This window comes from Platalea leucorodia (assembly GCF_965183815.1).
Source record: "Platalea leucorodia genome assembly, chromosome: 4".
Classification (NCBI taxonomy): Eukaryota; Metazoa; Chordata; class Aves; order Pelecaniformes; family Threskiornithidae; genus Platalea; species Platalea leucorodia.
This window is the reverse complement of record NC_138826.1, coordinates 59,121,040-59,146,165: the sequence shown is the minus strand read 5'-3', so window position 1 is coordinate 59,146,165 and position 25,126 is coordinate 59,121,040. Positions and strand designations below refer to the sequence as shown.

Genomic DNA, 25,126 nt, shown 5'->3' with positions numbered 1-25,126 from the left:
GGGCGCGGCGGCGGCGGGGCCGGAGCGGCGGCGTCTGCTGCCCCGCCGCGGCAGAGCCGGCAACCGCACGGCTTTGAGGCGCCCCCCCGGCCGCCCTGCGCCGCTCCCCGGCTCCTCTGGGCGGCAACAGCCCTGCCCGGGGCTGGAGGGTGACCAGCAGGCGGGTTGGCCGCTGGTCGGAGACATCAGCCCAGCGCCAGCCCTCGCTGTGGCTAGGAGAGAGCATCCGTGCTAACTGCAGCTCTCAAATATCGAGCACTGAATCAACCACGCATATGTTTGCAGTATCAACCACACGTACCAAGACAGATGAGGACAGACAGAAATAACAGGGCAAGCAAAAATATCTCTGAGATTTTCTTTGGACTAAGCAGCGCACCAAAAAATCTAGTGTAACCTCTCACTCTTGCTTAAATAAACGACAGATATTAAACAGCAAGGTGAGCGTGGTATTAAAATACAGGAAGGGCAAGGACAGATTTACTGTGAAAATGTCGTACTCATTTCTTTGGTTGTGAGACTCCGGCTATGAAAAGGGGCTCTCTCTAGTGAATAATGGCATGTTTATAACCTTTATGCTTCCTTCACTTGAAGTTCTTTGTTCATCTCCTCACAAGTCCCAGAGTTTGTATGTGACATTTGTAGTTGTTTTTTATCTCAGTCTCAGAGCAAAATACAGAGCCTGGGGCCTGTACACAGAAATGTATGACTTCTGTGGCCTACAGCCGATCCCTTTCAGTCTGCTGTCTAGCAATAGTTTGTTGTCTCAATCTGGTTCAAATCCCCCAGTCTATGATTGCAGTGGTAGTGATGGGGGATGACACCCTTTCCTCCAGTTTGGTACCAAACAGGCCTGTTGCATGAAAGTGGCAGAAGACAGAGCTCAAACAAAATCAACCCCTGAAAGCATAAGAGCTCAAACCAAGTCCCTGGTGTCTCTTGCCTCCTGAGACAGAAGTAAGGACTTAAGATCTGGTGACTCTGCTACATCTGTCTCAGAGGCATGTCGTTGGTCTCGCTGAAGTTCATCCTGCAGCTGCAACATTACTCAGCACTCGCTCTCTGTCCTACGTGGCTTTACAGAATTACTGCAGCGCAGATACAGCCTTGTTTTAAAAGGGAGAGGGGGAATAGCTGGGTAAAGCAGACCAGCTTTCAGGTTCGGCTAATCCCCTTTCTTCAAGCCTGTCACCTGAAAAAAAAATTCTGGCTCTCTGTTTATACACGTTTGCACCAGGCACAGCTTTAGTGCAGGTGAGTTTGCAAGTGCCTCGTGAGGCATGAAGAAATCAGTTTGCTGTGATAAGAAAAAAAGGTGTCATTTAAAAGCCAAATGGTTTGGGGACTGGAACAAATCTCTGTCCGTGTAATACACTGTGGGCAAATGCCCGCTGGCCACTGAGGAAAACAAAGGTTAGAAAGTGATAGCCACATTGAAAAAAATGGAGTATCTAGCAATGGGAGAGAGACCCCAGGGCAAACACACCATGGTTGGGACCATCGGTGGATATGAGAAGTACTTTTATAATTGTGTAACTAAATCTACAGGCCATGGATGCTCACATAAGAGGGGTGGCAGGTCTGGAGGGCATCATGAGGGCATAAGGAAGAGCATGCTTCAGTCCATGTGTCTGCAGTATGACTGTTCTCTTTCTTCTCCTTACTCCACAGCGCCTTGTCTCCATGAATATGCCACTGAACAGTGATGGGACTGTCATGTTCAATGCCACTCTCTTTGCATTGGTCAGAACAGCACTGAGGATCAAGACAGAAGGTAAGAAGCTTGCTGACCACAAGGGTACAAAGGCAGCTGAGCAGTGTTCACACCAAAGGGTGCTGAGCTGGAATACAACAATAAGGACATCTTGTGTAAAATGATCCCAGCTACTCATATGCAGCACGTGGTACAAAAGGCAACGTAAAGATGTTTGGAGGAATAATATCTTCTAGAGAGAGAACAGTGTTACCAGTTTCCTAGAAAGCTGGTGCTTCCCATGGCATCATCTCAGATTATTGATCACATTCTTTACAATGGTCTCAAAGTTAAAAGTTTTAGATCAATGTTTGCTCAAACAGCAATCAGGAGAAGGAAGAAGGGCAAAGAAGCCTCCCCATGTGCAAACTGGCTGCAGAGCTGGGCCACTTTTTGACTGTTGTTGCCACTGATCTTCCAATCCAAGGGAGGCAAAAGAGCTTGGACTTGAGGTCTCACCTCACTAAAACTCCTCCTGTGCTTCCATTAGCATGAGTTGACATCACATTGTAGTGACAGTGGTGTTGTAGGCCTAAAGACAGATGAGAAGCAAAGGGACTGTTAATAGCTTTGCACAGACCAGCGGGTATAGTTGGGGAAAGCAGACAAGATTTTGGGCTCAGCTAGTCCCCTTTGTTGCACTCTGTCACCTGCTGTAATGAAAGATATTGGTCCTGAGTCAAAACCTGGCTTCGTGTATTAATGAGATGCTCTAAAAGAGCATGTACATCTGTGATCCACAGCTAAACACCTCTGCCTCAGGAGTGGCTGCATTATATTTCAGGCATGGGAAAGCAGAGACCAGCAGAACCCTAGCTTACCGTGCCAGGATTATGCAGACAGCTGAGCCAAAAAAAAAGTGGTAAAATTAAAAAATTATATTAAGGCCTTGAAAACTGCACTAAACAGAACTTGACTGTAGCCAAAGAGGTTCTCCTGAGGAAAAAACCAACCGCAACCCCTCTAGGACATCTTGTGTCTTATGTAACAGAGACCCGAAAAAGACTCAATTTTCTCGCCCGTTTTAGCCTCAAACTCTTGGAGTCATTGCCAGTGAACTCCTGGGAAACCACCTAAAGCCTCAAACTGCTTTCTTTCTTGCCTTAGCAGGATCTTGTAAATGGTTAGGGCAGGAGTGTGGAATTAGCCTTCCTGAGTCAGATTTCTGCCTTCGATGCTGTCCACCTCTTTCATCCCCAGTGAGTTACTTAGTGTCCCTGTCTTCACTGCATCCTGTTAAGAGAGCTACTGCCATGCAGAGCCCTGTGAAGCACGCTGACGAGCCTTAATGCTGGGGAGCAGTAAGAAAAGCTGCAGGAACAGCACCTTTAGGAGGACAAGATAGTGATTTCCACACAACTAGAGAGAGAAGAAAGCTTCAATTATAAGGGGTTTGAATGTACATAAATCGGGAAATTAAACTGAAGGTGAGTTGTCTGGGAGGAAATGGGTATCTAGAGGGAAAGGATATAAACCAAATTTGCTTCACTCACTCTCAAAGGGGTAGTGTGGCTTGCTTAATGCCTCATTTAGCTCGGAGCCCCTTGGAGCAACATGTAAAGTCTAAGTTCAGACAGTTACATAAAAGGCTTCTTACAGCCTGTGCTGTTCTTCAGAGAATAAACACGAATAACCTGGGACAGTCCTCTGAGTCAGACAGTGAAAGGCTTGCTCATGCCTGGAGTGCCTTGTCAGAGCACTGTGCAGACTCTCCAAGGTAGACTCTTGGCACCATGTGAAGAACTTGATATCTGCTGGGAGGCAGGGATTGCAACATGTAATTCTTGGGAAGTGCTGCAAGCAGGCCCTTCAGATTTCTAGATGCATCTTTACCACCAATTATTTGTGTTCCCCAATCTGTAGTTTTCCATTAACTGATCTCTATTCTCATCATATTTAACCTTCACTCAGTCTCAGTTAAAATTTGAAGTGTTAGATGACATTGTTGCTTTTCGGGATAAAGTACCACCATGGTTCTGTTGTTTCTGGCTGTTGCAGACTATCAAACAGTAACACAGTCACCTTCCTACCCTAAGATGACTATGCATATTTAGGAAGACGACCTCTTGCTGTGAGGGGGCTTTAGCAATGGTCAGAGCAACTCTTTGCCCAAAACTTTCCACTCTTGAAAAAACTCTGATATTTTCCTCCTAAGATTGCCATGCCAGACGTGAAATTGCTCCTCTGCAGGGTCTGCTTAGTTCCTGTCTCTGATGATTTTCACCCTGCAGGTAACCTGGAGCAAGCCAACGAAGAGCTGAGAGCAATAATTAAGAAAATCTGGAAGCGCACCAGTATGAAGCTGCTGGACCAGGTGGTGCCCCCCGCAGGTGGTGAGTGCAGGATCTTGTCCCAGTCTCTGAATCTCTGTCTTTTTCCCCACCTGACATTTCTAACTGCACCTCATGATCATCAGGTGGAATGTGAGGGACAAGCTTTCTTCTACAAGCTGTTACCTGTATTTCATCAGGCTGAGATCTGTTTCTGCCTGTACTAACATGAATAACATGTTCTTACTGCTGAGAAATCAGGGAAGGAAGAAAAGGTGTATCAATAGGAGTTAGAAACCTTTATTCCTAGATCCCGCCCCAGTTTGATCATAGGCATTTGCTCCCCTGGATGCTACCTGGTGCCTGCTGGAGGCAAAGGAAGCAGGCAGAGTTGAGTGGCTCCAGGAGGATGATGTGGACTTTATCTGACTGCATAAGAGCTATGTCCTTACATTCAAGTTAAGGATGCAGCCCCATCTTATAAGCTCTTCATATTTAGCAAAACTGCCTTTACTATGGCATATAACTCTTTTTTTTACTCACATAACTGCTTTATACTATGATATCTGTCAGAGACTCATGTACCTGTGCATATTCCTCAGCCAGTCTGAACTGATGTAACAGATTGCTGTGGGTTTCTGTGCAGTGTCCCTGGTAAGCTGTAATTACCAGGCCTCTAGGCAACTCCTTTGCTAGTCTTCTTAGGACCTCAGGTGCATGGGCATCCAGTGTGGCCTTCACTGGCCTTCCAGGTGGCTCCAGGGGCTATAGCACAAAACAACACTTGGCAGTTAGTTAAGAGTTGCAGCCAGATCCTGAATGCTGCTCAGTCTGCTCTGTAGTCAGTGGACCATGTCTTATAAAATTGCCAGTGGGTTTGGAGAAGGGAGGAGAGTTACCTGGGTAAAACCTCATTGCACATTTTGGCCCACTGACAGTTTGTATTGAGTGAGAATACAGCAATGACTGCATTTCTGGGGAGAGGTGATCATTTTGGTTCGCTCACACCCATGCTTGGCACAACCAGACAGAATTTCAATGCAGAGAAGGGCAAGATCAGGTCTGGGATGGATGGTCAGTCAGATGCTGTTGGTGAGCTCAGACTCTGAGTATGTTTTACCCCAGGCTATCACAAGACAGAGCAGTATCTGTTGACCCAGACTGGGAGGCTGCTGCTATAGCAAGATCCTATGTGGTAAACCAATAGAGACTGCAAAGGTTAGAGACACTTCACCATAAACAACGTACATCCAGAGATGCAGAGCTGTAGGGGTTCTCTGCCAGCAGAGCCAGTCTATCCAAATGCCACATGCACCTCTCCTCCTGACTACTTACAGCAAGCTCTGGCTGCAGAGCAATCCTTTCCTTCAGCCCTGCATCCTGATGCCATAAAAAGCAGAGATGTACTGCGGTGCCTAGTGTTTCTGCTGTGAATTGCAAGGCTCCCATTAGCAAATACACTGTTTAAAATCAGTTGCGTATTTAATTTAATATTTGTTTTAATACCCCTTTGCAGATGATGAGGTGACCGTCGGGAAGTTCTACGCCACTTTCCTGATTCAGGAGTATTTCCGGAAGTTCAAGAAACGTAAAGAACAGGGACTGGTGGGCAAGCCCTCCCAGCGCAACGCACTCTCCTTACAGGTGACAAGCGGGCACAGGACGGACAGGGGTGGTACAGTAGAGGCATTTGACCCCACTTCCCTCTCAACCATTCTGGGGGCTGCAATGGGCTATCCCCACTGGAAAGGAGCTTGTAGACCTCTTGAATTACCACATCAATCCTTTTGGATAAATATGTATGTACGACAGGCCACATGCCTTAGCTCTGGAGGTGGAAGGCACAAGTGAGGTATATCCACAGTTCATCAATCTGCTGGTAATATTTGAAATTTGAGTTCCTTTTAGAGAACTGGTATGAAGTGTCCAGCAGACATTTGCTTATTCCCACATTCATTCTGCCCTTTCTGAGGGGAGTCACTATAACACGGTCAGGGAGAGCATGTTGCCAGGAGGCAAAATCAGTTAAAACGCAAAAAGCATACCTGGACGCCAAGGCCATCAAACAGACCGAGCATCAGGCTCTGAGACCTGGGATCTGTTCACCACTGTGCTACGTGTCCACTGGGTGGACTACCAGGCTGTGTGAAAGAATGAGAAATCCCCATTGACTGTACCAGCAGCACCATTTATGTCCCTGGAGTGTACAGTAAGGAAGAAGGGTGACTCTGGGGTTCCAGCAAGCTAAAAAGTGCTGTGACGCAGGCACAGATACAGACTGAGGTCCTGGCATAGCCACAGCTTACCTCCCTGGATGGAGTCCCTGGAGCGGATTCCAGTCAGTGAGGGGTTTGAGGACTGTCCAGGTCCACATGCCAGAAGTTTAGCTATTAAATACATATTTAAGCTGCTGATTAAAAATAAGAGGATTTTCAGAGGCACCGAGTACATGGTTCAGCTGGAACTGTGGCTGCTCTAGGGCTTCTGGTTGTGGATCTGAGAACCCAAAGTTGAAAGCACACAGACTTGCTTAGTCAAGCCTGGGGATTTATGTCTATGTCCTCTGTTATGATGAAGCCAGGGGACTAGCAACAAACATTCTGGTGTTGAATGGCTAAGAGCTTTTCCCTCTCTAAGCTGGAGATGACAGAATTTGTTGGTGTTTTCCTAGGAGCTGGGGATGCTATATTAAGTAAAAGGGCTTCACAGTGCTTAGGAAGAAATAGCACTGCTTTTATTTCTCATATACCCACTCGGAGATATGAAGCTCTATAGTTTGCTGTTTTGCAGGCTGGTCTGCGCACACTTCACGACATTGGGCCAGAGATCCGACGAGCAATTTCTGGAGACCTGACAGCTGAAGAAGAGCTAGATAAGGCCATGAAAGAAGCTGTTTCTGCTGCCTCTGAAGATGATATCTTCCGGGTAGGTGCTGAACAAGTTTACAAGCTCAGGCTAGACCAGTAGCTGAGCTCAGAGTGCTACATCCTCTTTTATGCACTCTGTATTTCAGCTGGGCCCTCCTTCTTGTTTTCTAGACCCTAGAGTGGTGGACTCAGAATGCCAGGTTCTGAGATCTTTGCACAGTTTTTATCCCATTTTCTTTTCAATGGAAGTTTTCCTCATAAAACCTAAATAAAATCAGAATGAGAATGGCCAAAGAGTCTGAAGAGCAGGCCAGTTCAGCCATCCTACAGTCTGCAGAGCAGCACACTTTGGTGTTTTGTCACTCCTCCTTTCAGTGGCACAAGTAGCGTCCTTCCAAAAAGTACACCAGAACCCAATAGAGCTTCTATGGAAGAAGGAAATTTTCTGAGCAAGTTACCTAAATCTTCTCTTTCTTATTTCATTCCTATTTCTTATAATTGTCTCCTCTGGTAATATTTTGTCTCCTTTGGCATTTTCCTCCTTTTCTTACAGAAAGATGCTGTCGGTCCCTTTCATTACTTATCATCTAAACAGTACACAACCAGCTCATTAAATCTTTCTTCATTGGTTCCTCCAGGTGATTAATAGTTTCTGGTGCTTTTCTCAAATTCCCTCTCATGTCTAAATGTTGCTTTGCAACTGCACTGTGAAAACCAGAGAGCAGTTACCTGATTCTTGCATCCCTACCCAGTCCTGTACTCCCATGACTGGTGGGAGGTGTAGAGACACCTTTACCTCACCTATCCACCTCGCCAGTCTTCTGAAATATCTTAGAAAGCTAAAGCTTTCACAACCTACGTGTACTTAGTCTCTCTGACAGGGAAGTCCATGCACTATCCTCTGGCAGAGAGAGCACCAGTGCCATCATGCACACTTTGGTCCTCACATTTTTTTTCCTCAACAACAGGCTAAGCAGGAAACACCAGGGCCCTTGCACATCTTCTCACTCACAAGGGGAAAATGATTTCTATTTCTCTGACAGAGAGCCGGAGGCTTGTTCGGAAACCATGTCAGCTATTACCAAAGCGATGGCAGGAGTGCGTTCCCACAGACATTCACCACCCAGCGACCTTTGCACATCAATAAGTCTGGCAACAACCAGGGAGATACCGAGTCTCCATCTCATGAGAAGCTGGTGGACTCCACCTTCACTCCCAGCAGCTACTCATCTTCAGGCTCCAATGCCAACATCAACAATGCCAACAACACTGCCCTGTGCCGCTTCCCCAGCCCACCCAGCTACCCCAGCACTGTCAGCACAGTGGAAGGCCACGGGACCCCCTTGTCACCCACCATACGTGTGCAGGAGGCTCCTTGGAAACTACCTTCCAAAAGGTAAGTTTCACAGACCAGAGAGTGGGTCAAGGGACCAGGGAGAGGAACATGCATGCAAACACCAGAACACTGCTGCCTAGCTGAACTTGCCCACCAGACATCACCCAGCCTTCAGCCTGGATTGAGCCTTCTGGTTCTCCACTTGTGTAAAGCCCACACCGCAACAGACATGCATCAGTCGACCACTGCAAAGAAGCAGCACTCTCACTGACCAACACACTTGATTTCTTTGGGCTTTATCATGAAGAAACCTTTGTAAGAACCAAAAGGAGCCTTATTTATCCCTCCTTCACCACAGGGAGGTGTTTTATCAATTGCTAACTGAAAGACAAAGGGACTGCAATTCATCTCTTCAGCACCCAATAGGGAGCTTTGTGGAAGTCAGTGCTTTTTCATTCAGTGGGTCACATCCCTACAGAGGTCACCAAAGGCATTCTGGGAGGAGGGAGGCAAGGTTTTCGGAAATGCAATACTGTGCAAAGCAAAGAAAAATCCCCTTCTCTGGGCAGCTTTCGGGCTGTCTACACACAGATGACGAATACAAAAGGAGTATTATTTTTATCGGTGGGGGATTTATTTTAACTGTTTCAGTAACAGCAGGAAGGAGATGGAAAATTTTTTCCAGTGCAGAGAGTGGGCAATGTGAAAAAGTGGAGAAATGCTGCCCCAGCAAAGGACAGAATAGGACAATAAGATGGAGGAAATTCAGTGGGTGCAGAATTGCCCAAGCAGAGTCCAGTGGTTTTTCTATTTCATGTCTTCCTGAGGGAGGCCTCAGGAGTTGCACAACATGTGTTACCATCTGCCCTCCCCCTTGCTGACTTGTGCTGATGTGACACTGCTAACATGGTGTTCTTTTCTCTCCTTGCTTCCTTGGGTATCTTCCTTGAATTAGGACGCATTACTACGAAACACTGGGACGGTACGTGTTCTCCTTCATGCTCTAATGCTCTCTGGGTGTAAGACCCATTGTTTGTCCCATTGAAAGTCCAGATCCTCATTAATGCTGAATATAAGCTCTTCTTTGTGGTGTCAGTAGGGCTGAAAAAGAGGTAACGATCACCATGACATCTCCAGAAAATACTCCCAACTCAGGGCTTTTCTGCCCACAGGCAGGTAGTGATGCATGGATTGCTTCTAGTTGGTTTCTAGATTTGGGGTTTTTTTAGAGTTTCTAGCCAAGCTCACACATGTAGGCACTCTCTGGTCACAGCACAGTGAAGTACACCCTGGCATGTTCATACAAAAATTCTGTATGGTTTTGGCTAAACACAGACTGTTGAATAGGGGGAGCTGCCATGTACTGATTTCTCCCCTCTGCACCTTAGCAATTTTACTTGCCTCCCATCTCAGAAGGAAGGTCACTCCAGCACTGTCCTACAGGCTGTGCTATACCATGCATATGCACATTTCTCCTAGTACTTTTTGCTCAAATGATAAAATAATGTATCCTACCCAGTCCCTGAAAGATGAAAAAAAACCTGCCACACTGCTCTCTTCTGTGGACGCTAGTAACAGACTGATATTGGCTCCAATACCTCCATGTTGGTATCTCAAAGATTCACACTACCTTCAGATTTTACTTTACTCCTCAGAAAACACAAACTCAGAATGAAGTGAAATATGAGGGCCGAGACATGAAACAGAGGGAAAAGGAGGAGGCAAGCAGGGAATTAAGGGCTGTCACGCTTAAGGGTTTGCACAGATCCTACTGAATTCAGTAGAAGCACTCTGCAGTTAGTGATAAGAAAAAAGGGACCAAAGATGGAAAAGACAGCAAGGAACGAGAACATGAGCAGGAGGCAGAGGGGAGAGATGGTGCGGAGTAAGGAATTTGGGAGGCAGACACCATACACCACAGAGCTGAGAGGGTTACAGTTAGTGTCTAGGAGGCTTCTCTGAAATTCATAGCCGAGGCTATTGCAACAAGGGAAAAAGCTGTATTTGCAAGAGCCCATCTCGGATTTTACTTTGAGTTCAGTGAGGTGTATCTTTGGGAATGTGGTCAGTGTGATGTGCACATTTATAGAGTACACGTAGTCACAAATGACAACAGTATGTTTGCAGTATTGTGCAGCATTGATTTAAGAAACTCTTTCTCTGAAAGAGGACGCAAAGGTTGTTGCTTTGTGTTTGTGAACTCTGCAGCTCTGCTCAGTCATTGATTTTTCTCTAATAGCTCTTCAACATTATAATAAACTAAGACAGATGGAGCCTGTCATTCTTGTCTTTATAACAGGTTGTCTTTACCATCTCCATATCTTGACTTGTCTTTTTTGCTCATTAGCTCCAGTTCCAGAGACAGCCAGCTGGCAATTGTTTGCCAAGAGGAAGTGTCTCAGGATGAGACTTATGATGAAAATTTGAACGAAGACATTGAGTACTGTAGTGAACCAAGTCTGCTCTCTACTGAAATGTGAGCTTTGCAGCTAGTCAAGGTGTTTGGGTGGTTCTTTAATTAAGGGGGAGAGGTGGGAAGAGGTGCCGTTTTTCTACAAAAATTCCAATTTATGGGATAAGGCCAGAAGACTTTAGTCAGACAACTCAAATATCAGAAAATAATTTTTAAAAAATGCAGTTCAGCCCTGAGAAGTAACATTGAAAAGGATATCTTTCACCTAGCATTTTCTTTCTCCTCTGAATGAGACGTCTGGATCTGCAGGGCCTCCCCCCGCCCATTCCCTTCTACCATCTAATGTTCCCAGATCTCATCTTTAGAGCATTCTCTGTCCCGTGGTCTCTCTCACTGCTCCTGCACCAGTTATAGCTCAAAGTTAGCTCGCTATTGCTTCTATTTGATAGCATGATCTTCCTGGCTTCTCTGCTGGAAGAGGGGTTATTCTGTCCAATATCAGCTGCTTTTCTAGAATCCCTCTGTTCTCCTTTCCAGGCTTGCATACCAAGATGATGAAAACAGACAACTTACTCCACCAGAAAACAACAAAGGAGAGGACACCCGGCACTCTCCGAAGAAAGGGTTTCTGTGCTCCTCAGCACTAGGTAACATCCCAGCGTGACATGCGGGCTGTGTTCTCCTTTGCCTCGACCGAGTTCTCACATCTTGCTGGAGGAATCCCAGCATGTGTGGGCACAGGTGTTGCTGTTTGCTGCATTTAGCTCGTGAGACCAGGAATCCCACGGCGTGCATACAATCCTGATCATGCACATGACTCTACTGACTTCACACTCACTCGGTAGATGAATCTGTGGCTGTTTGGATAGTCCATGTGGTCTGTTTGATTAAGCCTGCCTGGGAATTAGGGCAGTTTATTAGTGCACTGTAGACTCTCCAAACAATCACCAGGGAGTCACCGAATGGGCTAGCCTTGAGTATATGGTGTTCTGTTCTGTCTGTATTCAACAGGGAGAAAGGAGATGTTGTCTCTTTTGTCTGCTACGAGGAAAACAGTTAATTTCAGATTAAGTTAATACAATACAAATTTGCTTTCTGCTCTAATTGTACCTGGAGATTTTCAAGTGCTTGAGCGTGCAGACTATGCTCAGGCGAAATCCATGCATCACGAGATTTTATGAAAGTATCAGGACAAATGTCAGAGTCTGGAAGAAAATGAGCTCTTTTATGTAGAATATTTTTCAGCCTTTTTACTGAGTACTGGTGTGGAGAAGAAGGATATTTGGGGGAGAAACTAAAAAGAATCCTGTATATAAAATATATCCTTACAAAAGAAAAGTGAGAGACTAGGTAGTGTAATGTTTAAAATGAGGCTACTGAGTCTTCACTCAAATCCTTCAGGATGCTTGTACAATTGAGTATTGTAAAAGCATTTACTTTATTTCAAAACTTAAAATATTAGGCAATGACCATTCCTATACCTATCTGTAAGACCAAATTTGCAGTCAGTCCTTGATACAATGCTTCGTTAACTACATTCTGGTGAATATTTATACAGTGATATCATACTCATTTTACCATTTTTTTTCTCTAGAATGAGGAAATACTTTTTATCTGCATTGTACCCTTCGTTCTCAGGGTTGTAACACATTTCCTCCAACCCCTGAGAGGGCCCTTTCTCAACAAATCAATATTATAGATACTTGCTATTTTCAGAATTCTAATTTTCTTTCCTTCTTTAGAAAAATATCAACAGGATGAAGAAGTCCACAAACTATTTTAGTGTGCCATGCAGCTCTATCTTTAATACTGGATTTATTTGCCATTCTTCAGAAGTAAAGCCTGTGCACTTGTTCATAAACATACTTTGCAGTACTTTTAAATTCCTGCATAAGGAGTACCTTCCTCATATTTACAGAAGTAAAGTTTAACTTTACAGCAAGTAAACAATGCGTCTGTTTCAGTAGTTCCCCCTAAAATCTTTTTTTTTTTTTCCAAGAAAAAAAAGCTTTTTGCTCTTTCCTTCTTTCCAAATTTTGAAAATGCTTCATGTCTATATAAGCAGCCTTCTATTCACCGGTGAATTCAGCCATTAATTCACTTCCACTTGACCTTGCTATAGACACAGCCTCTTAAACTGTGGTATGTCTGGCAGCTAAGGGACACAGATCACATGCAAGCGGGAGGCCGATGTCACCTTAGCAGCCTGACGTCCCCTCCTGCACGTTCTGTACAGCCAGGCAGAGCACCAGGGCCTCGGCTGCCATCATCAGTCCTGCTGAGGGCTTTACCTGAACCAGAGAGGTTTGAGAACACTTCCACTGCTTAGGAGGGAAATCAGCTGCGTGGTATCTACTAGGACAGTGTTTTAAAAGAGGAAAAATAAAAATCATCATCCAGAATTTTATCTTGCAGCTTGCTTGGAAGGTAATGCTGGTTGGTCCCTGATGCGTGACTGCTTTTTGTAAATATAAAGGCTTTGGAAAGGGCAACGTGTTGAGGGAAAGTGGACAGAGCCTAAAATGTGGGTGTCTTTGCTGTATCTCCAATGGGACTGCACTAAAAGAAATTGAAATCAGATTAACTGCAGTGTAGAATGAGTGATGGACACAGTTGTGTGTGATTGATTGCTGTTTCAGGTCGAAGAGCATCTTTTCACTTAGAGTGTCTGAAAAGACAGAAAAACCAGGGCGTAGACGTCTCGCAGAAGACAGTTCTGCCTCTGCATCTGGTACATCATCAGGTAAGCATTAATATCCACAAAGGGCGCAGCAATGTAACTGAGACCCTACCATCTGCAGTGCCCCCCCATTGTATCCCAGCCAACTTTTTAAAAAACATTTGGGATAGTTTCTCACCCATATCAAAGGTCCAATTTTTAGAAATCGTATTTGCCATCATGTTCATTCCTACTTTCAAGACTTTTATCATTCCCAGAAGAATGCCACAGGAACATGTCCTTTGGAGTCTGCAGAGTTATCATTTTCTGATGTCCATGAAAGAGTAAAATAAAAAAACTAGCTAAAAGATAAAAATAACTACCTAAATTGCATGCTGCAACTGGCTTTGATGGTAGTATGCATATGAATAAAATGTGCAGGGTCTACTTTCATATTAATTAAAGGTAACCAGTAACTGTAATTAATCATTTTAAAACATAAACTGATTACATGTAATTAATCAGCTTCTTAAGCCCTTTGTAACTGCATTCAGCAGCCTAGCAAATGTATGCCTAGGCACGTACCTAGATGATTAGCCAGCTGTCATAGTCCAAAGTAGATTTGTGTCTTTTAGTTCGATGATGCCACTTTTTGTCACCATAAAAGAAACAGGTGCAGATGGTAGTGCCAGCCTTGCAAGTGAGGCGTCCTGCTCTCTGCAGTCCCCCAGGGCAGGGCAGAATGGCCTTCCCACCTCCTTAAGCTGCCACAGGGGCAGAAAATGCCACGCGGCAGGGGCAGGAGGAGCGAGAAGTCAGAGCAGAGGACTGAGAGATGAGCGCACTTGAGGCTCCTCGGCTTTTCTCACCTCCGCTCCCAGCCAGTTATCCTTTAAGGATCAAAGTCCAGAAAGCAGTGGTCCGCAGAGAGGTGCAGCTGTGGCAGGGACAACTATCAAATGTGTTGGGGCAGGGAGGAGTGGGCAGCTTCCCACCTTCCCCACAGCAGCAACAGCCCTCCTGAGACTCCCTGCCCTCCCACAGCAGGCCAGGCAGAGGGGACACTTGCCTCCCACTCTCTCATCCCACCCAGCCGGCAGAATCACCTCCCTCCAACCTGTACAAAGAGGATGGAGCTACTTCATCCTTCCTCATCCCACCATGCAGCTCCAAACCTAGAGGGATGGGGCTCTATCCGCCCCAGCGTCACTCAGCCAGACTGAAGGGTTACACTGAAACAGGCATCTGGCCTCCAGCTGACAACACTCAGCAGTGTTCACATGTTTACAAAAATGTTAGCCTGCAACAGTGCTTAAAACAAGAACATAAAGGTTGCCTCTGCTAAGTGCAATGGATTCAGTTCCTCGTGAATGCTTGAAGGGGTATTCTCACGAAATACTCATACATCATGATATGTAAATATATGCAGCGGATGCTCAAAGCAATCCCTAAGAGCTTCTTTTAACCTCCTCAGTACCTTACATTTTGGATAAAACACCTTGTAAATGTTTCTGCTGGCAAGCTGAAAAACTGGTTCAGTTCTGTCCTGCCTGACAGATCCAGGGCTCTCCTTGAAGTCCCAGCAGTTTAAGGGACGTGCTGAGGCCATCGTAGCCTGCAGGGCATGACTTATACAGATGAGTTCTTAAGAGCTTGCTTCCTCACTGAAATTTGATAGGAGTCTGACATCTAATTCTTGAGAAAATCTTGGTGAAGCTTGTAGGTGACTAATAATTGATTCTTTTGTTCATCTGTCACTGAAATCATCAGCACAGCATGGGTTATCAGTTCCCAGGGATTTCAGTGGCAGATGGACCAAGCTTCACTTAACTTTAGATACCTTAAAGTTAGCTGTCTAGTTTAAACCGGTCAGTTCAGTCTCACTGTGGTCAACAGAGGGAAAGAGCACCTCCAAAGGGCAAGTATAAGTCTTGTCTGAGTCTTGTCCTCCAGACAGCATTTTCAGGCAGGTATCCAAAAGAGGCAGGAGGCTTGCCGGTGCGTCTCTACACAGTAGTTAGCTTACACTAAACACATAGCCTTCAGATAGCTGAAGCTGGATGAGACTAACCCCAGCCCGAACAAGAGGATTCTCTGCAACACAATCCACGTGCTTTTGTATTTTCTATGCATTTATTTGCTCATACTAGGCAGTAGTGAGCTCTATGAGATGAGCTTATGACTCTGATGGCATTGTTTATGGAAAAAGGCAGCAGTCGCCATGAATAAGGCATCAGATCAGCCCTGTGCAACAAGGGGCTTCTTGAGAAATTTGTTATAAAAGGAGGCTGGATGACTCAGCGGTTGTGTATATGATTACAGGAAGGACGGGATGGCTCGAAGCATAATCATCAGATATTGGTCCTCCCACCAAGAGCAGATGCCTTAAAATCCAGTGGTAGATTTGTAGTTATTGCCAGCTTGCAGACACATCTAAAATTCACATCTGGTATCTGGTCAGGTTCCACAGTAGATACTTACAGAAAACACAGCAATTGGCAGTAAAAGCTAGCGGTATGGGTGGTGGCAGGGGCGGGAAAATGAATCGCTGTCTCACCCCCTGGAGAAGAGGTGGTGTTTCTGGCAAGGCCGTGGGGAGTGGGGCTGCATCCCTCCTGACAGTACAGCGGCTCCAAGGCTGAAGAACTGCAGTCATGAGAGTTTTCAGTCTGGTGCTTGGCACGAGTGCAGGATACACCATTTAAAGGAAAGCCTGCAAAATGAGTTTGCAGGAAACGTCCAAACTGTTCCCGCAGCCGGCAGCTGTTTTCACAAGCCTCGAGACCCTCCGGGCCTTTCTTAAGGTAGTTTCTCCAGCACCTCCTCCTTCCAGCCCTGCTGCTAAGAGCAGGCTCTCACTCATCTTGTTCCTCCTCTGTCCACAGGCGTTAGCAGTGGCCGGCCTGAGTCCCCTGCTCCAGCGAAGCCATTCCCCCACCATGTTCTCTCGGCTCTGTGCTACGCCCCCTGCTACACCCTGCAGCCGTGGCTGGCCGCAACAGACCATCCCGACTCTGCGCCTCGACGGGGCGGAGTCTAGTGAGAAGCTCAACAGCAGCTTCCCGTCGGTCCACTGCGGCTCTCGGTACACTGACAACACCGGCTGCAGCAGCCCGAGGAGAGCCAGGCCGGTCTCCCTCACCGTCCCCAGCCAGACCGGAGGGAGCAGCAGGCAGTTTCACGGCAGCGCTGGCAGCCTGGTCGAAGCGGTAAGACTGCAGGGTCACGAAGGACACGAGCAGTGTCGAGGCCAACTAGAAATGCGGCCCTCGGAAGAGCAGGGCAACAGATATATTCCTGCTCACAATGCCGAGGAGCAGGAGAGCCCATCTCCCAGCAGGGGTTAGCAGCATGAATGGGAGACGGACCGCTGGGGAAAATAGAGCGGTAAAGAGGGTTGTGATGGGATGCGATAGGGTTGGTGATGCAGAGTACTAACGTATGTCTTTGTCTCTGGTTCCTCACCTGCTTTTGAAGGTCTTGATTTCGGAAGGACTGATGCAGTTTGCTCAAGATCCAAAGTTCATTGAGGTCACAACCCAGGAGCTCGCAGATGCCTGTGACATGACGATAGAAGAGATGGAAAATGCAGCAGACAACATTCTCAATGGTAACAGCAAGCAGAGCCCCAATGGCAACCTCTTGCCTTTTGTTAACTGCAGGGACCCAGGGCAGGACAGTGCAGGAGAGGAAGAGGAAGAGGTGCAGAACCCGGATTGTAGAAAAAGTCAGGAGGAGCTCAAGGACAGCAGGATTTATATCAGCAGCCTGTAGTTGCCAGGGCTGGAAGCGATGCTGGTTTTTTATTTGTTTCAATGTTCCTAATGGGTTTGTTTCAGAAGTGCCTCACTGTTCTCGTGACCTGGAGTAACCGGAACAGCGTTCTTCATTCATTTCTGTTGGGACGAGTCGCAGAGTTGGGTGGTGTAAGAAAGCTTTTCAGGAGCGGATATAACCCGAGCACGTGTCCATGAAGAAAGAGTGAGGAGGAGGAGGAGGAAGCGGAGGAGAGCCAGCTCCCTCTTTTTTTCAGTCCCTGCACAAGGAACGAGGACTGCCTCCCGAGCGCGAAGGGGAGCCTCAGCTTCCTGCGGATGGCCCTAGCCAAAAGGACCCTGCGTCAAACGGGTGTCTTTCAACTTTGCTTGTAAAAATCATTTTGCACATATTCTGTATGAGCCTCACCGTCTCCATGAAGCCAAGGCCCTTTGATTCGGAAGGGGAGGAGGACTTCTTCTGCTGTGGATTCCCGTACCGCGAAGGGGAGGAGGAAGCAGAAGAAGCCCGAGGGCGCCCGAGGGGCAGGCGGCGACGCTGCCCAGCCCTGCCCAGACTCCCAGGCAGCGGTCTCTGCCAACCAATCCGAGCGCGGGCAGCCACTCCTGCCAACCAATCAGAGCTCGAGCAGTCACTTGCCAGTCAATCCGAGCTCCGGCAGCCTCCTGCCGACCAATCAGAGCTCAGACAGCCAGCCGTGCCAGCCAATGGGAGAGCGGGGAGCAGGCTCTGCGGCGGGGCGGAGCCGCCTGCCCCGCATCGCTGAGGTGGTGGTGGGCTTGTGTAGATCTCTCCTCGTTTTGCAGTTTGGTATTTTCTTGAAAGCATGTTGCAGTTTTTATTTTGACTATTTTATTATTATTTTTTGGAGGGAGAAGGGAGTGTTTACAGCATTTTGTAATCACCTACCTTTTTGTTTTGGTTTATTTTCACCTTTGCAAATGTTAAATTGGTTTGATCATGTTGTATTATTTAAACCGTTTTTTTTTTCCTCCATTGAAATTTGGTAGAAGTATAACAATAGACGAGTTTTACCAACCATTATGTACACCGAGAATTTGTAATTTTATTTGCTAGTAATTGAAACCTCCTTTTTTTGTTGTTGTTTTATAATTTAAAGATAGTAGGCAATGCACTTGATATAGTCTTGCACATTTGAGTGATTGATTTGGGTTCTTTTTAGTGCTAAGCGTATCTGTGAGTGTGGGAGCAATACAGAGCGAGTGTGCGTGCGCACGCATGTGTGTGTAAGTGCATGCAGTTCTCCGCATCCCGGTTTGAGCTGCAGGAGATCTGTATCTGGGGCCATTTGAATGCAAAAACAAACCACTGTCTCTGCTTTGGAAAGGGGAATCAGTAACTCTTTGCATTTTCTGTTCCACAAGATATGCAAAAACAATGCAATAATATTAATTTTAAAATACAATTGTAAGTTGTGTTGGCATTAAAACTGTATAGAAAAAAATTGCGGGGGTGGGGGGAAACAAAAAACCAGAAGGCGTTAAGCTTCGATATATTCCGTGTGATGTTTTATTGCATTGATAATGTTTCTGTTGAAGAAACCGTTATACTTGAATTCAGGTCAGTTTCAGTATTTTTCAAATATTTTTTTAAAATGAATTGCAATTGTGCCAAGCAAAGATAATGAATTGAATTAAGTTTGTTTAAAAAAAAAAAGAAAAAAAAGAATCACTTCTTGTATATTTTGCTGCATGTCAAGTGAATCATTTCGTATTTGGAATGTGCCAAGCTTTACCTTTGAACTTTTAAGTGCTTTTCTACGTGTGGTTGGGGAAAGGGGTACTATTTTTTTTTTCCTTTTTTAATTTGTACAATGAACAAAGTGTACCTGGTGTAAGTAACTATTCTGCAATCCACTGACAGGTTGAACGTTACTGATTTTGCATATCTTGTGTTCATTTTCCTTCTTCCTCACTCCCTTTAAACATGCACGATGACTTTATTGGTAGAGAATCTTTCTTCCCGAGACCGGGACATTTTATTCAGGCTTTATTCTCTTTCCTTTTGCTCAGTTTCTCTAAAGGTCTCGTCCCACTCAAGGGTGACAAGACCCCCAAGGCCCTTTGGCAGATCCATCCTACATACTCAGCTGGCACCAGCAATTCAAGGAGCGGGGAAATAAAAATCTGCTTTCAAATTTCTTTTATTAAATAGCTGGCCCTGATTGATTATAACAGCATCCTGGGATGAGCAAATGCAAGAGGCAGAATCGTTAGCGAAGTAAAATTATCTAACTCTGGTCTGGACTGAAAGCAGAGGGTAAGTGAGGGAGAGAGCCCCGGATCCTTGCTTGGGAGAATTGCTGCAGCCTGGTCACGATGCAGGTGTTAAATGGCTTTTTTGTGTTCCTATGCACGGTCTCATCCCTCTTCCCAGGCTTTAGTGGATGGGTCAGATTCTAAGTCACAAAACATCTGACGGCACAGCATGTCCCAGCCATACTTCCCTACTAATGAGTGTGAACCTCTCTTGACTTTCCTCACACCAGTACTCGGCCCTAACCCGTGAGAGAGGCTGAAAAACCAGGCAGGTGTTGTTAGATTTTATGCAACTGATTTTTGTCTAGACTACTGCTGTTTTTTCTCCCTCCTCAAGGCGGTTCACAAACTTGCAGATCAGTGCTGAGCTAAGAGGTGTGATCTGACTCAGAGCTAAACTTTCATTCAAATCTTGAGCTTCTGCAGATGTCTGAGAACATCATTTATTGCATATGTTGAGTGCATTATTTTTGTAATGCCCTTGTTTTTCTTCTTGATTCTCTGAGGCATAAAGCAGAAATAGCAAAGGGTATTTTTGACAGTGCACTTTTTTCAGTGTCATTTTGAACCGGCCAGTAGCCGTTCAAGGTACCTTGAAAAAAATTAAATCCTTTCAAACTAGAGAAATATGAATCCATTTATACAACCATCTGGCATCAAAGTCCTAATTCAAGACTTCCCTGGAGAAAGTAACCAGCTGATGTCAGTCAGGCTCATCCTTTCCATCCCTCGTGCCTGTATCGAGACAGGCATGCGAGAGTGTCTCCCTTTGAGAGTTTGCTGCTGCTAGTGCTGAAGTGCTCCCAAGTGACTTGAAGGGAAATAATGCTCTGCCTGGCTGTTTCTGAAAATGAAATCAGTGTAAGGGCTCCCTATCTCATTTCCTTCCACTAGAAAGTCCATCTGACCCTCCCGGTGGGAGACAGAGGTATTCTCTGCTCCTGAGAAATAAAGTGCTGATCTAAATTAGTGGTGGCAATGGGCGTTTTGGATGCTTGATGGTGCATGTCATCTTTTAGGATTTTTCTTGATGGGAAGGAAAATGGTGGAAAGGGTTGTGCCCCACACGTATTCCCAGTGAAAGCTGTGACTCCCGTGGGGGTCAGAACCTACCACGGCCAGGGGAAACGCCGCTCTCTGCTGGAAGACCCCTTAGGTCCTGCAGAGTGGAAAACACGTGGCTAGCAGAGAATGCAGATTACTTCTGCAGTTTGAGGGGCAGGTGTTAAATTTAGTAATTGCTGGTGCCGGCTGTGCAAATTTCTCTTTCTGGGGAGGGCAGCATTTTTTTTTGTTTTTCATTTGAGGTACTTCCAATGCGCACATTGTGACAGGCCTGAGCAAAGAGCTACTGCCTCCTTCAGGTGAGGTGGCGTCTGGGGGACGGTGGGAAGGCGGGGGCAGGTTTAGTTCCTGGAGTGTTCTTCTTTCCCTATGTATGGGAGTGGATGGTGGGTACAATCACTGTGCTGTGGATGGAAGCTTTGAAGGGACCGATGGCTGAGGAGTGGCATGGAAGGAAAGAAAAGAATGAGGAAAATGATCTGCTGTTTGCCACTGAGCATCTCTGACTTGCAAGAGTACGCTGCAGACTAAAGACGTTTCTTATAAAACAACAAACCTCCTCCCTGTATCACTCCTGCTCATTATTCCAGGCAGTACTGGGCCAGCCACACCGGGTGCATTTCTTTTTTTCTTCCTTATTTCTGTGTGGCTGACGTGATGGGGAAGAAAGTGGAACTCATGATCCAGAGCTGGAGTTTCGTTATCCACAGACCTTTTCTGCATCATCTGCCTCTTCAGCTGGACATGTGAACAATGATGGTGTAGATGCTGCTGCTACTGCAGGGGTCCCGCCTGTTTTATTACCCTGCCCACCACACCCCAGCGCGGAGGGACAGCCAGAGAGGCGCCATGTACAGAATCGCATCTATTTCTGCTTTGTTTTCTGACTCAGAACCCTGCCCCCGATGACTACGACAACGATGACAACAACAACAACAACAAAAAAAGGGCAAATGCATTTTTTACATTTCTTGATAATTTCCAAAGCAATGTATCATTGCTTTCTTTAGACTGACGCCAATATAACAGTTGTATGGGTCTCAGCCAGGCTCCTGTGTCTTTTCTGCCTGATAGTTTCAGATTGCTGTATGAAAAGTATGCGTGTTTGCACACAGACACAATCGTACGAGGTGACGGCACCGCGAGCCCGTGGGGTTGTTCACCTGTGTCATAGATGAAGTTGGAGGCCTTGCTTCGTACGTGTAGATGAGAAACCCCAATCCGTTGGTCCAGTGAGCTGCAGTGAAGCAGCCCTACTGAGACAGAACTGAGTATCCTAAGATATATGCATGGTCCCGTTGTGACCGTCCCCGTGGCAGGGGCAGGGTGGGGGAGAGGAACACTGAATGGGGAATTTGGAGCGCAACAAAGTTGATAAAATAAGTAAATCCAGTCAGGATCTTCTGGTAGCAGTGAGATTTTATCAGTTCCCATAATGAAAACTGTAGTGCATATAAAGAAAACATTCCAGGCTGTCAGAAGCCCCATTTCCCATCTTGCTAACACAAGGATGGAGGGCACCAGAGGCCAACGAGGTTGTATTGATGCAAAGAATGTGGAAAACAGAACTGAGCCCAGAAAAATTTGATTATATCTTTCCTCCATTTATTTTCTTCTCCAAAGCAGTCTAAGAAATATAAATTTCAATAGCTGCACAGGGTTTCTTTTTTTCTTCTTTTGAATGTTGCAAAGTTTTTAAGGTTTTATTTTGGGTTAGCAAGCCCAGGGATCCAAAAGGTTTCCAATGGGATCTCAGTCCATGGAGCTTTGCTCTCTGTTGCTGCTTTGTTTCTGGACAGCTGAAACCACTATGGCCTTGCTGCTACGAGCCCTGAGATGGGGCGGGTGAGGGCAGAAGCACAGCTGAGAGATATGTCCTGTACTGAAGACAGACTGGGCTCCAATTGCTTTCAGAGAAGTCAGTAGCATCACACTGGAATGGGAAAAAAAAAAACCTTTTCTGCTATGAACTTTAGTGTTCTAGTTAAATCCTCCATTCTCCCCCTGCCCCTTACAGGGGACTTAACTGTTAACACTTGAGCATAAGAACCAGGCCTTCTTTAGGGGCACAGGGCTGGACTCAGTTGCCTAAATGTGGGCACCTACTGCCACTTGAGATACCCACCAGTACTCTGCCCGGCCTGCAGCAGCTGGTCCTGAAAGACACAACTCTTCCCCAGGGCTGGTGTCACAGCTACCAGCCCCACCTGCATGGCAGAGCTCTCAGGAGGCAGGAGACAATTAGGCAACTTAATCAAGTCCCTTTCTAAAGGGCTAATTGAGAGGAGCGGCACCAATGACTGATGTAATAAGGGAATCTTCATTAGCATTACCAAGGGCTTAGTTAGGCACGATCAGGAGCTCATCTCCGTGCTCCCATGCTGTTGTTTTTCAGGCAGACAGCCTCCGCTCCTGCAGCCTGAAGTTGACGGCGCTCTGCCCAGCCCTTACCTTAGGCCAGGGTTAGCGGCTGCGTCCCAGGCCCAGCGGAGCGGGGGCAAGCCCAGGCGAGAGCAGGCGTCGCTCCACCCAACAACAGATTTTTCTGCCACTCTTGGAACAGCCCCTTTCCAAAGCATTTTCCTATTCAGGACAGACCCACAAACTCAGACACCATTCATTAGCCTCATCGTTCAGACTATGAAATACCCGTGGTTTTCTGTTGCATTTTGCATTTTGTCCAGCCAGGCAAAATGCAAGCTATTTCCCAAACAGGCTGTAATGCTTTTAATATTTTAAGCATCCTAAGCCAGTCTGCTCCCATCTCAAGCACCTAGGTAGACTGGCAGCCAATACTACCTAAACATCATCAACATTACGATTGCTCACAGAAGTTCAAGCTCATTCAGTCTTGACAGTTTGAATGTGGGATGATTTCAGAGGAGGAGTGAGATTGTAAATATCTCTTTGACAAACATTGCTGCATCACACACAAAAAAAGGGGGAGATACTTTTAAAACTGCCTTAAAAATCAATTCTGAATGATGGAATCTCCCTCCAAACGATTGCCGCTTGGTAGAGCAAGGGATAAGTCGCTTTGGGTGAATTCTGGCAAGAAGTGGTTGGAAATCTAGTCCAGTTTCAGGAGTGAAAGTGTAATTTAGGAGCTGATCTCTCACTCAGTCTGAATTCACATCAGCGCCAATGACTGAGCACTGCAGGATCAAAACTCTTTAAGGTCTGGGGGGTACTGTATCTGGCCTGCATCTGCATGGTTTGGGTCTGGCCCGGCAAGGTACTGCATACCTGTGTTTCCCAGTGACTTCAGGGAAGATGGGGTTCCTCAGCACCTCTTAAGTTCAGGCCCTGGAGCATCATTTCCTGCTCTGATCATCAGCTATAAATGTTGATAAATATAAGTGTTTTGCCTTCATTTGAATTGCCCGGAGCTGTAAAATGACCTCTCTCAAGTATAAATCAGTCCAGATATAAACCTCCTCTCCCACTCTTCCCTACACTCCCTGCCCACCTTCCCAGCCCTCCCTTGCACCTCCACCCAAGCCCTTCCCCGTCTCAATTCTTCACCTCCTTCCACAATTTTATATCTAGTTTTCATGAACCCACAGAAATGCTTTTGTAAATAATGCTGTACAGTTTGTAACCGTCATGTAAGCCTGTCATCAGTGCCAGAGTCCGTCTTGCCCTCTCGCACGTTTTAAAATCAACAGAGGAAAGTTAGAGTGAATGGCCCGCCAGTGAGCTATAGGGTCATCTCTGTGTGGGACAAATGTATATTCCTGTAAGATTGCATTTTTATCTAAGGAATGATGTTATTTTAAAATTGCTAATAAATTTCTAAACAATGTCCAGATTTGTTTAATATTGTAAATGTTATCAGAACTTCTTTGACATTGCTCCCTTCTCTCAGCAGTGGCTGACAAATAAGACAGCTTCCTGCAGCCCCTTATTTCCCATCGCCAGTCCCGCTGCCGTTCAAGGGCTCTCTCTCATGCGTTTCAGGGCCTGCAGAACAGTCTTGGACAGTCACAGCCTGCCCCGTTAAACAGTAACTTGGGAAATCCGATCACTCTTTGTACTGTTGTCACTACAGAAATTCTGCCGTGTCGTGATGTCCAAAGTGTGACTCACGCATAACTACGCAACATTTTCTCCACAGGATTCTTTTTCACCACGTGTATGCATCAAAAAATGAATGCCCACAGCCTAAATAGAGCGTAATTAGTATATACGTAAGCCACAAAGTTAATGGGACGATAACAAGTAACATACCACGCATTTACTTTTCGATTGAACAAATTTGTTCTACCATGGTTATCAAGCAATTACGCTGCAATGCCAGCTGAGCACTGCATTTGCTGTCGCAGCACTGTAAATCATAGTGTACCCAGGCTGAGTGCGTTGGTATAAGATCGAGTGAAATAATGTCTAAAGAAAAAAAAGAATGTTTTTCTTCAGTTACATGTGTGTATATATTTTTCCCTGATTTGCACGCAAATGTCAGAACTGCAGGCTTTGCTGCTACTATTATTAGTGGTGTCACAAAATGATAAAACCCAGGAGGTGATTAAAACCTGTGGATGTCATCAGCGTGAGGCGTTGGAATGGCAGAACGATCACCAGAAACCTTGTTATCTCCAGGCTCAGCCCAGCCCTCAGTTAGACGTTTGCTACCACAAAACCATACGAAACCGCCGTGCTCTTGGCTGTCAGTGGAAGCCCAGCAAACGGGTCAGCTTTGCTGGAAAG

The 25,126-nt window shown here is 46.0% G+C and overlaps 1 protein-coding gene across 20 annotated transcripts in view; it reads left to right on the top strand.

The window, feature by feature from the left end:
* Window positions 1-17,700, top strand: part of CACNA1C (calcium voltage-gated channel subunit alpha1 C) — a gene marked incomplete at its 5' end in the record, with an annotated part of 481,188 nt that extends 463,488 nt beyond the window's left edge. For 13 of the 20 annotated variants that reach the window (XM_082309318.1, XM_082309328.1, XM_082309322.1 and 10 more), the window contains 10 exons: window positions 1,672-1,774; window positions 3,985-4,086; window positions 5,540-5,667; window positions 6,814-6,948; window positions 7,934-8,286; window positions 10,574-10,702; window positions 11,177-11,286; window positions 13,279-13,382; window positions 16,184-16,507; window positions 16,776-17,700. In XM_082309318.1, the coding sequence (XP_082165444.1) occupies window positions 1,672-1,774; window positions 3,985-4,086; window positions 5,540-5,667; window positions 6,814-6,948; window positions 7,934-8,286; window positions 10,574-10,702; window positions 11,177-11,286; window positions 13,279-13,382; window positions 16,184-16,507; window positions 16,776-17,072 (1,785 nt within the window). In that variant the 3' untranslated portion in view covers window positions 17,073-17,700. Of the gene's footprint in view, window positions 1-1,671; window positions 1,799-3,954; window positions 4,087-5,539; window positions 5,668-6,813; window positions 6,949-7,933; window positions 8,287-9,181; window positions 9,209-10,573; window positions 10,703-11,176; window positions 11,287-13,278; window positions 13,383-16,183; window positions 16,508-16,775 lie in introns of all 20 variants that reach the window. The other 7 variants (XM_082309335.1, XM_082309333.1, XM_082309325.1 and 4 more) reach the window with 2 other exon arrangements.
* Window positions 17,701-25,126: the final 7,426 nt, after the last annotated feature.